General features: G+C 42.9%; 1 protein-coding gene across 1 annotated transcript in view; it reads right to left on the bottom strand.

The window, feature by feature from the left end:
• FAM78B (family with sequence similarity 78 member B) overlaps positions 1-6,588 on the bottom strand; it is a 181,959-nt gene extending 175,371 nt beyond the window's left edge. The window contains exon 1 of the mRNA XM_068242664.1: positions 6,009-6,588. Coding sequence (XP_068098765.1) covers positions 6,009-6,271 — 263 coding nt within the window. The 5' untranslated portion in view covers positions 6,272-6,588. The remainder of the gene's footprint in view (positions 1-6,008) is intronic.
• Between the last annotated feature and the right edge of the window lie 9,468 nt (positions 6,589-16,056).

Raw genomic sequence — 16,056 nt, 5'->3', positions numbered from 1 at the left:
AGGACATAGTTCCTGCAGTGGTGTGTACCCTCCCCATCCCTCTCCTTAGAGCCAGGGCTGTGGAGTCAGTCATTAGCAATTATTGGGTACCTGGAGTCGGAGTCGTTAAAAATGGACCAACTTTGATTCCAACTAAATTTAAACTGTAATTAAAAAAATATATCATAAATGTTCCATTTCTCAGATAATAGACATAATAATGAACTTGTGTATACAGTAGCAGCAGTGCTTGGACCTCAAAGAGTAAAATCTAAACCAACCAAGAAACAGTTACTGCTGCAGTAAAGCAGCTACCGAATGTTCAAATCAGATATACAAATCTGTTTGTGACTGTATATCTGATGAGTACACAAGTATCTTTTATATATAATACATTTCTGCTGCAAGAATAAAGCCTGGTGCTTATGTGTCACTTACTACTAGGGATGCTCAATGAGATGCAAATAATTTCAAGATGCAGGAACTTGAAAAGTTTATGCAGCATGAAAATGGAGCAATCAAATTTCACCATGGTGGGATATGATTGGTCCAAAGCTGCATACATTTGCACACAAAATTTGCATATTCTTGCATTATGTCAGAAATAACTAATTAACCATTCCTAGTTACTAGTGTGAGCTACTATGCAAACTGATATTTATACATCGATTTAATATGTCTTTTAATACATTACGTAAAGTTTACCGATTTTATTTGCGCTGTAATTTAGTTTAAATATGTTCATTTGAGTGTGAACGTCACACACGTAATTATTATCAGCTCCAGGACTAATTTCACATGATTTCCAAACTCACTTTACTCATAAAATAAATTAATTTGATATATCATTAAATTTGGGGTTAGTGCCTACAATTTAAGTTATACTCAACTACAATATTCCACATATACACTCCCTGAATAGCTGTTGTCAATACTCTGAGAATGTTGTGCACATCAAATGCAGAGGTGTTGTCTGTCAACCATAAACCTGGTTCAGATCATACATGAAGAATGTGTAATACAGGAATAATCCCCTCATTTCCCTACAGAGTAATTGTACATATGGTAACTTAGATGGTGGGTGCCACAGTAAGATTGCCTAGCGCATGACTGATGTTCAAGGTTCCTGTCTGCACCCTCTTGATGTACTCCTACCACCCATGGCCATGGCTAGTTTTGAATTGTATTTAACAACTATTCTACAGCTATATCCTACGTTCAGTTAATATATGTCATAAATTGTTTTAGGTTTTGCACTTTTTTAATTTATTTACGTTGTTAAATTTTGATCTCGCATTAGAATGACCAAAGGATGGGGTTTTTATTTTTATCCATAAAACTGTAATGTTGTTCCTGATTTTTATATATGCTTTTACGTTTTAATTTTTTGATTACAAACAATAAATATAATACAATTTTGTTTTTATATGTATTTTCTTTAAACTTTAAGGTTAATGAAGGTTTTCAGTTTCTTAAATAAACAAAAATAAAAAGGCTACAATGACGGGCTGATTGCCATACAAAATCATTTAGCAGAGCACATTACTGGAGATGCTTATAAGGCTCCACAAACCGAGTGGCCACCTAAAGGCACTCAGAGCTCATTCTAACTGCTCAAGCACTAAATATTATACTTGGTGATATACAGTATATTGTCTTTTGGGAGTCTTTGGCTGTTACTGTATTGGATTGTTTCTGGTGAGTCATATCTGTAGACTTAGGTATGTAGACCCAAATATACCTATCTTTGTACATTTGTATATATTAATATACTTACAGCTTCACCCACATACAGTACATTTGGAAAAGTATTCACAGCGCATTACTTTTTCCACATTTTGTTATGTTACAGCCCTATTCCAAAATGGATTCAATTCATTTTTTCTCAGAATTCTGCACACAAAACCCCAAAATGACAAAGTGAAAAAAGTTTACTTGAGATTTTTGCAAATGTATTAAAAATAAAAAAATAAGAAAACACATGTACATAAGTATTCACAGCCTTTGCCATGATCATTACAAGTGGCAGGAACTAGGAGACTAGTCAGGATAAAGGAAAGGCTGACTGAAGCAATGTACAGAGACATACTGGATGAAAACCTGCTCCAGAGCGCTCTTGAACTCAGACTGGGGCGCTGGTTCATCGATCAACGACCCTAAGCACACAGCCAAGATACAAAAGTAGTGGCTTCAGGAAACTTTGTGAATGTCCTTGAGTAGCCAGTGCCACACAAAGCCCAGACTTGAATATCTCTGGAACGATCTTAAATGGCTGTGCACCGATGCTTCCCATCCAACTTGATGGAGCTTGAGAGGTGCTGCAAAGAGGAATGGGTGAAACTGGTCAAGGATAGGTGTGCCAAGCTCGTGTCATCAAAAAGTCTTGAGGCTGTAATTGCTACCAAAGGTGCATCAACAAAATAGGGAGCAAAGGCTGTGAATACTAATGCATTATTTATTAAGCTATTAATTTATCAACTCATTTATTACGGTAATTACAATTAGGACTATTTACGTGTCTAAAAATGAATGACATATTGATACACTGTTATTTTGTTGATAGGTGTATTGTATGTGTGTTTAGATATTTAAAAGCTTGGAGTCTGTGGTAAGCACTTTGTACAGTGTTTTTTAGAACTGTATATACCATTTTTTAAGTGTTGTGCAGTAGGGGTTATGAGCATTGTTGTTTACTTTTAAAGGCACAGTACTTGACTTGAAGAAGCGGCACAGAGCCATGAATTGCATTGTCTGTTGTGCTAATTGAATAAAATTTTGGAAATTTGACCAGTGTTATTTATGAAGGTAAACTTTTTAAACTGCTTTTAATTATTTTAATAGTAGAACCATGTTGGCACTTTTCATATTTAACTTTTAACTGATATCCATAGATTAATGTGCTAGTAAGCAGTCCAAGACTATAATCATAGATAAAGAAAAGGGGGTCACGGTCTAGCCTAAGGACCAAGCATTACCCCCCCCCCCCTCCATAAATAAAAAATATATAAAACAGGATAGGAGGTGGTGCTGGAGTCAGCAACATTAAAAGTCTTTTCAATGGAATAAGTGAAGAACAAAGAAAAAGCTATCTTTCTGTCTGGCTATCTTTCTAAAGAGAAGAGAACGCTGAAAGCTGAAGATAGATCAAGAAGCATGAAATATGTTGCTCTCTAGTGTATGAAATAATACTGACATTTCCCATAAAGAAATAATGACACAGACCTTACCCTGCAGCAGTCACTACCTGCGGAATATTGTAGTAAAGAGGAAGGAAAGTGCCTGGAGTTCTTACATAGGGAAACTTAATGTATTACTTTACTTACAAGGCCAAGAAGACAAGTGAGCTTGAGGTAATTTGCTCTCACTTCCTGTCCCTGAAATCTCCATACATTTTGAGTTAAATACTACTTTTGCTGATATAAAAGTAACCCTTTCAATTTCAGGTCAACACATTGTGAAGAATCAATAGCAAATAGCAAATAGCAACCCCCCCCCCCCCCTCCAAGAAAAAAAACGCAGCCATTCTTCAGGCAGGGGTCTCACTTGTCTTTCAATTACTGCACGTTTTTTTTCCTGCACACTATGTGCATTTGTGTGCAGAAAAAAAGTGCACATTTTTTAACAGCAGCTAATGTAATTGATAGAGAACATTTACCAACTGCATAGAACTGCAGGATGTCAGTTTTTTCTGTGCACAAAAAACGCATTCAAGTGTAAACTAGCTAATTGATTAACAGGAGTTCTCAGGTGAAATCAGTTTTTCCGTGCAGAAAATGCTCACAAAAAGAGACTAAGGGCTAGTTTCCATATGTGTGCTTTCAGCCGTGCCTATGGAAACGTGATCTCAAGGACAGCAGACAGTACATAGACTGCACTGTCTGCTGTTTCCATACATGCACTGCAATTCACCTCTGAATCACAGCGCATGGTTGCCTGCATTTTGGTGCGATTGCGCCCACGATCCCATTCAGTATAGTGGTTGGGATCTCAAGTGCCGCCCCGGGGAAGTCACATGCAACGCAGAGCTGCGCTGAGCTCATAGCTCTGCACTGTATAATGGGAATAAGCCCTAAAGCCAGTTTCACATTGAAAATTGGCGGTGGTGGGCCACACTGCACCGCCAAAACCAGACTTTGGGGATTACCGCATTAGTACGTGGTAATCCCCTTCGGGCTGACAGCGCTCACTTCCTGTTTTGAAAATACAGAAGTGCACGGAAGAGTATTGTAAAAAAAATATGCGCATGCGCGCCATAACACCATCGCATACGTTTTTTAACATGCCTGCATCGGCATAGACTTAATGACTTCTGGTCCACCGCAGGTTGCTGCAGAACAGCGTGGTAACGTAGGTTTGTTCTTGCGTCCGGGATGCGGCAAAAACTTCACTTCCATCGTGCCGCACCACATTGGTATGAACGGCCCCATAGACTTTCAGTGGGGCACCACACCACTCCAGTGTGAAAGGCCCCTTTGTGTTTCTAAAACAAACTAGGAGCTGGAAGTGTTAAAGCCTGCCGCCAACCATCGGATTTGCCTAGGTGTGGAACAAGAGTAGTATCTAACAGGTCCTGCTCTGTGCAGCTAATATTAAGACCTTGTGCAGCTTTAATATAGGTTTACAGCATTTATTATTAGAAATAGAATTTCACTGTAGTATGTACATTGGTGGGCCCTGAACAAGAAACCGAGGACAAGAAAATAAAATTTGAAAGGGGTTTAAAAGCTGCATTCTCATGCTCTGTTAGAGTCATTTACCCACCTCTTGTCAGTACAAGAAGTGGAGGAATGTTTCCTGGATGGGGAGCACAGACAGAAGTAGAAACTCAAGAGTTTTTTTAAAGAGTACCTGTCACCTTAAAAAAAGTTATATTATAGTTGTGACAGCGCTCCTCTTCTCATGATCTGCAAAATGAAACAAAATAGCTCCACATAGTGCGTTACTGTTTCAATACAATCCAAACCGCATGCAGCCACCCTTATGTGCAAAGTGCCAATCTGTGCTTCACTTAGTGTTCAAATCACAACCCCCTCAGCTAGTTCAACCTAGTTGGAACTAGCCTACAGCTAGGAACTAGCCTACAGCGGAGGTACGGGACCCCGGCACCGCACATCAGACTTTTGCTCCATTCTTCTTTGTACTTACTGTATCTTCATAAATCACCCCTATTGTCTGCATGGAGTTATATGAGTTTTCCTCTTACGAATCTTAAACATAACAACATACTACTTTGCTTTTAACCAACCTAACCCTAGATAGTGTATATATGTGGGCTCCTATGAACACAAGCAGTAGAAATAATACATTACGCTCTACTGGGGACAGAGGCTGACAGGAATAGTTCTGCCTATTCTGTAAAGTGCACCGAAATATGTCAGCACTATATCAATAGCGAAATAATTGAATAGCACCCGTAGTATCCAATAAAATTCCGCCATGTACCTGCCTGACTTCTGATTGGTTTCTATGGACTAAAGTCATATTCTCACAACATTTTACACCTTACACATTTAATAAAAAATAATAGTAATCTCTTTAAAAGGACATGAGTGCAGTTTTATTGTACACTAGAATGATTCTGGGAGTAATGCCCATCCCAACATAGACCTTGCCGGCACATCTCCCTTCTTTAGAATTTGGCTGCCCCGCCAGATGTCACCATGGGAGCCACAGTAAAAACAGCTCCTGCACTGGACAGGCTGGCAGCAAAAACAAGAAGATTATCAGAACAGAGGTATGGCTTACATAGACTTTTTCTTGGGGCAGGGTGTCTCTACTCAGTTGCTGCAGTTTTCAGAAAATCTGTATGTATCCTTTAATGGTGGTCATCCTATTATAGCAAAACCACAACATCAATACAGAAACAATCATCATCATATTTAAAGAGAATTAATAATTTATGATGCATTGTATACAGCCAGTAATGTTGAATAACCTTTGTCAAGAAGGACAAGGATACTATCCCACTACACATACGTAAGCTTTGCAAGCCTTGATATGCCATGTTATTTTAATATAAAAAGACTTACATGCCCAGATCGCTGTAAATGTTGAAGAATTCCATTTGGTTGCAGGCTTGTATCCATCCAACTACCCAAGTCTCATTCCTGTGTAAGGGTGGCATAACCACTCGAGCTGAAGCTTTGAAGTATGGAGTCTTATATCTTAAGACAATAGGCGAGTTCTCCTCTATGGAGGTAGGGCACTGGTCTATAGTGGCACACACATCATACACAGTGATGTTCTCCCTCCTAATGCGGGACTTGCAGGTGAGGCTCTGAAGACAGCCCATGATCGGTGCTTCACTCGGGGATACGAGAGTAGAGGCATCAATTAATCCAAACAGGGCAATTGCCGTGCTAAAAACTGAATTTAGCTATTTAACAATGGCACACTCCTTATTACAAATGTAGAAACAATGCATTTTTGTTTATATTTAGATGCTGCAAATCTGAGCCCTGCAATGTCTTGGGAGCGTACTATCTCTTCATCACTTGGTTTTAGCCAGATGGTAATATTATACAGAACACTGACGATGGATACCCCCTCCTTGTTCCTCCTCCTCTTCATATTGATCTTCCTACCATGCTGTTTTCCAGTGCCACCTGCCTCTGATTCCCTCTTCCTTATCCCCTCCCAACCTTTGCCCTCAGCCCCAGCCCAGACCTAGATGATCCCCCTGTGCTTCACTAGGAATATCAGGACTTGTCATGACCATGAGACGATGCTGTTGTATGCTGCTTCCTTCTTGCTGCCAGCTGCTTTGTGTTGCTTGGGAGGAGTAAGGGGGTCTCTCGTCAGATGATCCTGCACACCAAACTGTCAGAGAATCAGAACAGGTTAGAGAGACCTCATATGGAAGCTGTGGAAACAAATGCACTGCATTATTTCAGCAATAAGTACCGGCATGCATCCTCACAGTATCTGTCAGGGGAGGGTAGGAAGGGATCTAGCATGCAAAGGCTTTATGGGTATGCAAGAGATACAACTCCACCATCAGCGCACGCCCTTCTTGGTATCTCCATCTCTAGTCTGCATATACTACTTCAAAGGATCTCCGTTGCAGCTAGCACCTGGAATAACATATATGCTACACCGGCTCAATGAATTTGTCCCTTCTCGGCTACACTAAGATTAGACGGTTTAAATCCCCTAGGAGAATCACATCCAGATTGATGGAGAGAGACATTCATGCAGTAAATATAGATGAACTAATATTGAATATAGAGAAAAACACAAATGAAAAAAAGCTTAATTTCATTTTATCTTGACATTTTTGTTGTTGTGATTCTTGTGAGTGTAAATGAACTTGAAAAAAAACAGAATTGCAATGTAAAGATCTAATGCTCTGTGGCACCTCATGCATTATGCAGACGCCCAGTATATCCATGCACTCAGTCTGATGACATTGTACCATTCTTAGGAGGGTAGGATTTACCACCATAGCACAGAATCCTTACATTACATTTCCAACAACTGATTCTCCTCTTGCTGCTGCTGCTGCTGCACCACCACCTATAAGGCATGATGAAGTACATTAGCTGCTGTGGCAAATTGCCAGTTATAAATGTGTTAGTCAAAAGAACATTATTTCTGGTCTATAAAAACAGACCAAACCCCTGCATGCCAGTAACTGGCTGCACACAAACGGTTAACTGGCTGTTATAGCAGGAGTAGGAGGGGTGGTGGGGGATGTAAGCACACTGATGCTGCTGAGCTGAGCTTCACTCACTACAGAGTCAGCAGCAACCCAAAAGCATGTGATGCTAATGCCTTTATGTTATTCAGTAAATAAAATGACAAATAGGACACTGTACATACGCCATAGTTTTCAGATGTTCCATTTGATATTCTCTTCATTTAAGAGGCTTATGAACAAACTACACATATTCACTCACAGACCCAATGTGATGCATTATGAGGTCATGTGAATTTCATTACATACTTCCAAATTCTTTATTGTTTTGGTACCAACACATATTTATCATATATTGTTCATTTAGTAGATCTTCCAGTTAGGCTGCTTTTCCACTTGCTGCAATCCGCTCAAAAAAGCAGTTTGCAGCAATTTTGCCGATCACAACTGCACTGCGATTTGTGTAATTCGCGGTGCTTCTTTTCCATCAGTGCAATTCGTTTTTGCCCAAAACGCAATCGCTGGCCTGCACAATTTTTGGTGCAGCCGTGTTTCGTTCCCGATAGTTCATGGCGCAATTATGGCGAGTGGAAAAAGAAGGTTGCGCGATTGCAAACACAGCACGATTGCGCTTGCGATCGCACTTGCAAAAGGAAAAAAAAGCCCTTATTATGACCCCTTTGCAAAAATCCTAGTTATTCTTTCTCTATGCTCTATGACTAAACTTGGTAGGTAAACTTGGTACAGTATTCTGTAGCATCCCTACCTTTCAAGTCGGACCATAGAGCCATGCCTGTAACTTGGCTGTGAAATAATAGTAGGTTATAGGTGTCCTATAAATAATGTTGCTATTCTGGTTCTGATTTTTTTTTTTATGCAGATAGTGAAAATTCATAGAAGTTCTAAAATTCTTAATCTCACAGATTTTTTTTTTTGCATCTGGGTGCAAGTGTGTTCATATCTTTTTTTATTAAATATGCACATGATTAAAGAGAACCTGAACTGAGTAAAATGATTTAAAATAAACACATGATGCAGCTGCAAATGAATATTACATACTTACCTCGCCATCAGTTCATCTCAGAAGCTCACAATTTTCTTCTTAAAGTGAAAATTTTGTCAGAACTGAAATATACCAGTTGCTGTCAGTTATATAGCAGCTGCTGTCAGTTACAATTGAATGTGCAAGGTAATGTCCATGTTTACCTATGGCTCAAGTGGGCGATATTACAGTTTAACAGTATGCTGACCAGGAAGCTGTTATGGGGTAATGGCCATTTTCAAAATGGAGGACAGAGAATTCCATTGATCACAGTGGACAAACAGGATGCAAGAGAGGAGAAAGAAATTGATGAGTAGACTACACAGGAGGTAAGTATGACCTGCAAATGTTTATTTTGACTTTTCATTTTCAGTTCACGTTCTCTTTAACCATCCTGGCGGTAACCCCGAACGTAGTTCGGGGTAAGCCGCGCAGGAGGTTTTCTCAGGCCCTGCTGGGCCGATTTGCATAATTTTTTTTTTTTGCTGAATGCAGCTAGCACTTTGCTAGCTGCGTCAGCACCCCGATCGCCGCCGCCCCGCGCCGATTCGCCGCTATCCGCGTCGCCGCAGAGCCCCCCCCCCCCCCTAGACCCCTGCGCTGCCTGGCCTATCAGCGCCAGGCAGCGCTAAGGGGTGGATCGGGACTCCCTTAGACGTCACGATGTCCATGACGTCGGTGACGTCATCCCGCCCCGTCGCCATGGCGACGGGGGAAGCCCTCCAGGAAATCCCGTTCTTTGAACGGGATTTCCTGATCGCCTATCGCCGGAGACGATCGGAGGGGCTGGGAAGATGCCGCTGAGCAGCGGCTATCATGTAGCGAGCCCTAGGCTCGCTACATGATTTAAAAAAAAAAAAAATGCCAGCGCTGCCCCCTGGCGGTTTTTAATAGACTGCCAGGAGGGTTAAAGCCAAGGATTGAACTTCATCCTAATCAATAGCTGATACCCCCTTTACCATGAGAAATCTTTACCTTCTCTTGTATAGATCACCAGGGGGGTCTGTGTGGCTGATATTGTGGTGAAACCCCTCCCACAGTGTCATGTAAAGACCTTGACAGTGTGATGTCATGACCATGACAGTTTCCTTTCCTTGTTGCATTGTGGGAAATAACGGCTGTCTCCAACTGCCAAGCAAACCTCTGTTCATATGTACAGTACACCTATAAAAATACAATCTTTTAGCCTATTGCATTTCTAGTGGGGGAGGTTATAGATAATGACATTTGGTGCTGTCTGCCAGTAGTAAAGGTGATGATGTGCAGGCTCATTGTGAATCAAATAACATGAACGAGTTACATGGCGAATATCAATCATTCCTTGATCTCTCTTCTATTTTTCACTTCTCACTTTTTTCCCCCACTACTATTTTTCCATAAAATTCATCTCCACTTAAGGACCAGGGGATTTTGGAATGATCGGTGCTGCGTGGGCTCTACAGCCCGCAGCACCGATCAGGTAAAAGGCAGGGCGATCAGACTTCCCCCCTTTTTTCCCCACTAGGGGGATGTCCTGCAGGGGGGGTCTGATCGCCGCCGGCTACTATTGATTTGCGGGGGGGGGCTCCTCAAAGCCCCCCTCCGCAGCGTTTTCCGGGCTTCCCTGCTTTCCCTCCCTCTCCCTTCTCCTGTGTGCGGCGCAGGACGGATATCCGTCCTGCGCCTGATAGAATAGGCTTCTGCCTATCAGATGCCGGCGATCCCCGGCCAATCAGAGGCTGGGGATCGCCGATCTACGTCACGACGCTGCTGCGCAGCAGCGCCGTGTGATGTAAACAGCAGGGATTCCTTCCCCGCATGTTTACATTATGCGTGCGAGCCGCGATCGGCGGCTCGCACACTGTTCACGGAGGCAGTCTCCGTGAACTGGCATGGAAAGGCCGCTCGATCGAGCGGCCGTTTCCATGCTATACTACTAACGGACCCGCCGACGCCTATGGGCGTTAGGCGGTCGTTAAGTGGTTAATATAAGTACTAAATCGCTCTAAAAATGTCAGTAATGCATAAAAACAAGCATACTGTATTTTTCAGTAAGGGCATAGCATTTAATAAGCAGGGATGTGAAAGTTCTTGGCACATGGATGTGCACACAAGATTTAGCAATTCAAAACTTCTAGATAGAGATGGCCCGAACCTCCGATTTTCGGTTCGCGAACCTCCGCAAACGTTCGCGAACATGTGAACTTTCGCGAACAGCAATAGACTTCAATGGGGAGGCGAACTTTGAAAACTAGAAACATTTATGCTGGCCACGAAAGTGATGGAAAAGATGTTTCAAGGGGTCTAACATCTGAGTTTTTGCCGGGGGGAGTGGGATACATGCCAAAAGTCCCGGGGAAAAATCTGGATTTGACGCAAAGCAGCGTTTTAAGGGCAGAAATCACATTGCATGCTAAACTGGAGGCCTAAAGTGCTTTAAAACATCTTGCATGTGTATTTAAAACATCTTGCATGTGTATATGTGACAGACCAAACTCACTGTGTAACGAACCGCACACAGCTGTTTGTGTAGTGACAGCCGTGCTGGACTACTGAGCACCATGGCGAGATTGCGAGCACCAAACAGCGTGTGGTCACACAGGTGCAGTGAAAGGTAGCAGTGACTAGTATTACAATACAATGTGCAGCTGTCACACAGGTGCAGTTAACAGGTATGCACGGACTGGTATACTAAACAGCGTGAAGTCACGCAGGTGCAGTGAACAGGTAGCAGTGACTGGTATTACAATACAATGTGCAGCCGTCACACAGGGGCAGTTAACAGGTATGCACGGACTGGTATACTAAACAGCATGCGGCCACACAGGTGCAGTGAACAGGTAGCAGTGACTGGTATTACAATACAATGTGCAGCTGTCACACAGGTCCAGTTAACAGGTATGCACGGACTAGTATACTAAACAGCGTGCGGTCCCTCCCCCTCTGATTATTATTTGGACAATGTGGCTCCCCTTATCCAATACACCCGTGACAAACTCTCCTCTTGGACAAAACTCCCCATCTCAGTTATGGGACGAGTCAACTTAATTAAAATGGTCTTAATGCCCAAAATTCTGTACATCCTACACAACTCTCCCATACACTTACCCGTGGCCTTCTTTAAACAACTTAGATCCCTGATGCTCTCTATAGTTTGGAATAATTCCCGAGCCAAGCTCAAATACACAATACTACAATGTCCCACTGCGCTGGGAGGTGTAGCTCTACCCTCTCCCTTCCTATATTACCTGGCATCCCAATTGGAACAAATTTCCCACTGGTTTATATCCAATTCACTACAATCCCCTGAACTGTTGGGGTTCTCTGCCACAGAACAAGTAAACAATCTCCCATTTGCTCTCCTTAAAGGTACTCTCACACAAAAAGACCCTACCAACACTATTCTGATCCAAGCTTCACGAACCTGGCAAGAAGTAAACAAAATAGTCCCCTCATCCATATGGGAATACTTCATGCCCCTGTGGCGGAACCCTAAATTACCAGAACTATTTAAGCTTACTAACACCTCACGCTGGTCCGACAAAGGCATACAATATCTTGGCCAAATTCTTCAAAACAAACGCCTTCTTTCCTTCGAAACTCTCTCTGTTAAATTCTCCCTCCCACACCACTTCCAGTACATGTACTTCCAACTACAACACGCTATGCTGGCTCAATTTCCCTCAGGTCTTCCACCAACAGGCACTTCCCTCATTATGGAAGCCATCAAGGATGGTCCACTAACCCACCATATTGGTGCCCTCTATTCTATTCTATCAGAACACCTGGCTAACCCAGTGGTAGAACAATCCAGAAATAAATGGATACAACAGGGAACTCAAATAGACGAAGAGGAGTGGGAAGACAGCCTTTCAGCTGTCAAACAAGTATCCCCATGTATTAAAGACCGCCTCACACAATTGTACATTACCCACCAAAGTTACCTTACCCCTAGCAGAATATCCAAATTTAACACTAATAACTCTAACCACTGCCCCAAATGCAGTGCTTTTAACCCCACTTTTATGCACCTTCTGTGGCAGTGCCCCCCAATAGCTGACCTATGGAAGCAGGTGATTGATTTCCTTCATGACGTGATGGGATCACCAATCGCTCTAGACATTAAGAGCTGTATATTAAACATCTATGACGAAGACATTAATAAATTTGATAGAAACCACCTTTATGCTTAAACAATGTATAGCATTTAGATGGCTCTCCCCAACTCCCCCTACATACGCTGACTGGCGCAACAGAGTCAAAAATTCCCTACCCTTTAAAAAACTAATATACCACCACAGAGGCTGCCCCTCGAAATTTAACAAAGTATGGGATCGCTGGATTGAAAATCCAAGCAGATAACGATATTCAAATTATTATGTTTATGCAGTTGTATGCCTATGTTTACTATCACAGTACCTATTTACTCTAATACTCCTCTTCTCCCCCTCCCCCTCATACCTTCCCCTCCTCCTCCATGCATATACCCACTTTTGGATGCCAACAAAACGAAAACTCCCCTCCTGACTTCCCTACCCTCTTCCCCTCCTCCATCCTTCTCTCCTACTCTTCCTATGAAGCTGCAGAGATGATGATACTGCTGCATAGATACTTTCTGTACACCACCTATAACACTTAACTGTTACCTGTTGCCTAATTCTGTTCAACATTTGTATAATGTATTCTCTGTATCACCCTTGTTTTATATTTCAATAAAACTTTTGGTCAATGAAAAAAAAACAGCGTGCGGTCACACAGGTGCAGTGAAAAGGAATGCAGGGATTGGTATTACAAACGTGCAGCTGTCACACACAGTTACCGTGAACAGGTGCAATGACTGGTGGTATATTACACTGCTTGTGCTCACGTAGGGAGGTAGGCAGGTGCACTGAACACTGAACAAGTGCAGTGATTGGAATTACAAATGCGCACCTGTCAAACACAGGTACCGTGAACAGGTGCAATGACTGGAGGTTTATTACACTGCTTGCGCTCACATAGGTAGGTAGGTAGGTAGGTGCACTGAACAGTGAACAGGTGCAGTGATTGGAATTACAAATGTGCACCTGTCACACACAGGTACCGTAAACAGGTGCAACGACTGGTAGTATTCTACACTGCTTGCGCTCACGTAGGTGCACTGAACAGGTTATAGGTATGCACTGCAGTGATTGGAATTACAAATGTGCACCTGTCACACACAGGTACCGTGAACAGGTGCAATGACTGGTGGTATTAACAATGCGTGCGTTCACGTAGGTATAGGTAGGTAGGTGCACTGAACAGTGAACAGGTGCAGTGATTGGGATTACAAATGTGCAGCTGCCTGTCACACACACACACACACACACAGGGACCGTGAACAGATGCAATGACTGGTGGTATTAACAATGCATGCGCTCACGTAGGTATAGGTAGGTAGGTGAACTGAACAGTGAACAGGTGCAGTGATTGGGATTACAAATGTGCAACTGCCTGTCACACACAGGTAGTCACTGAATGTGCTGGGCCTGGCAGTGGCACAGTAGGAATTACCAAGGCTGTCTATGCAACACAAGTGTCTGTGACACACACACATACACACACACACACACACACACACAGGTACCGTGAACAGGTGCAATGACTGGTGGTATTAACAATGCATGCGCTCACGTAGGTATAGGTAGGTAGGTGCACTGAACAGTGAACAGGTGCAGTGATTGGGATTACAAATGTGCAGCTGCCTGTCACACACACACACAGGGACCGTGAACAGATGCAATGACTGGTGGTATTAACAATGCATGCACTCACGTAGGTATAGGTAGGTAGGTGAACTGAACAGTGAACAGGTGCAGTTATTGGGATTACACATGTGCAACTGCCTGTCACACACAGGTAGTCACTGAATGTGCTGGGCCTGGCAGTGGCACAGTCGGAATTACCAAGGCTGTCTATGCAACACAAGTGTCTGTGACACACACACACACACACACACACACACACACACACACACACACACACACAAAAGATCACAAGAACAAGATTAGCTCTGAGTGGCTGAATAGAGTACTGGTTAAGGGCACTGCCTTTGACATGGGAGACCAGAGTTTGAATCCTGGCTAGGGTTAGTACCTATTCAGTAAGGCGTTCAAGGCAAGACTCCCTAACACTGCAGGGTGGCCTCCTGAGCGCGTCCCAGTGGCTGCAGCTCTTGAGTGCTTTGAGTCCGACAGGAGAAAAGCGCTATATAAATTTTCGGATTATTATTATTATAGCTCTGTTGAGGGGTGCTTTTTAGCAATAAGAATCAGCAAGGAGCAAGCTAACAAGCCTACAAGAGCCTAACTAAGCTTTCCCTATAGCTCTCCCTTCTCTAATTACTGCAGGCACACGAGTGAGTCCAATGCCTGACGCTGCCTGCCTTTTATAAGGGGGGGGGGGGCACCAGGAGGGAGTGTAGCCTAAGGCTAGGTCCACACTAGACACAGATGCAGGACGGACACTGCAGTCCGGATCCGGGGAAGATTAGGGGAAGTACCACCGTACTGCAAACTGATGAAAGTGCATCAGTTTTGCATCAGTTTTGTATCAGTTTCCGCTCAGGTTTTTCCCTGACAGAAAACGTCTCTATCATTAGGAAGGAGTGGGAGGATTTTTTCGGCCAATCATAAAGCTCAGGCTATCCGTTTTCACATCCGTATTTTGCCTGTGGAGCTGGAGATGCGTTTTCTCATTGCTTTCACTACCCCTGCGTGTATCCGTGGTCCTGATCCGTTGCGTGAAAATGCAGCAGGTCCGGACCTTCCGTTCAGGTTTTGAAAACGGATCCCCGCAAACGCAGACGGATCCGTTTTTTACTTGGGTGAGGCTGGCTGCTATTTTAAACATTAGTATCTGGGACTCCGTTATTCATCAGGTTTGAAAAACGCAGCCACGGATACGTTTCCGGACCTAGTGTGGGCGCAGCCTAATTGGCTACAATGTGCCTGTTGACTGTGATGTAGAGCAGTGTTTCTCAACATTTTATTGGTATGTACCCCTATTAAAACCCTGTACTCACCAAGTACCCCCTAGCATAGTAAACATTATCAGGTACCCCTTGACAAATATATATTTAATCCTAGTACATGATACTTGGTTCCTAAACCATTTCCAAGCATTTACTATTGCTTTTAATTAGCTAAAATACAAATCTGGTGTTGTTTAAATAAGATTTATAATTTTCTTAAACTCTAAATTTGTTGTTCTTGGTTAAGTATATCACGCCTGAGTACCCCCTGGAACCATCAGAAGTACCCCCTGGGGTACGCGTACCACACATTGAGAACCTAGGATGTAGAGGGTCAAAGTTGACCCTAATGATGCACTATGGGGGGAATCGAACTTCCGGAAAAGTTTGCGGTTCTCCGGGATCGCGAACCACCGAAGTTCGCCG

This window comes from Hyperolius riggenbachi, chromosome 6 (genome assembly GCF_040937935.1).
Source record: "Hyperolius riggenbachi isolate aHypRig1 chromosome 6, aHypRig1.pri, whole genome shotgun sequence".
Taxonomy (NCBI): domain Eukaryota; kingdom Metazoa; phylum Chordata; class Amphibia; order Anura; family Hyperoliidae; genus Hyperolius; species Hyperolius riggenbachi.
This window is presented reverse-complemented; position numbering and strand designations above follow the sequence as displayed.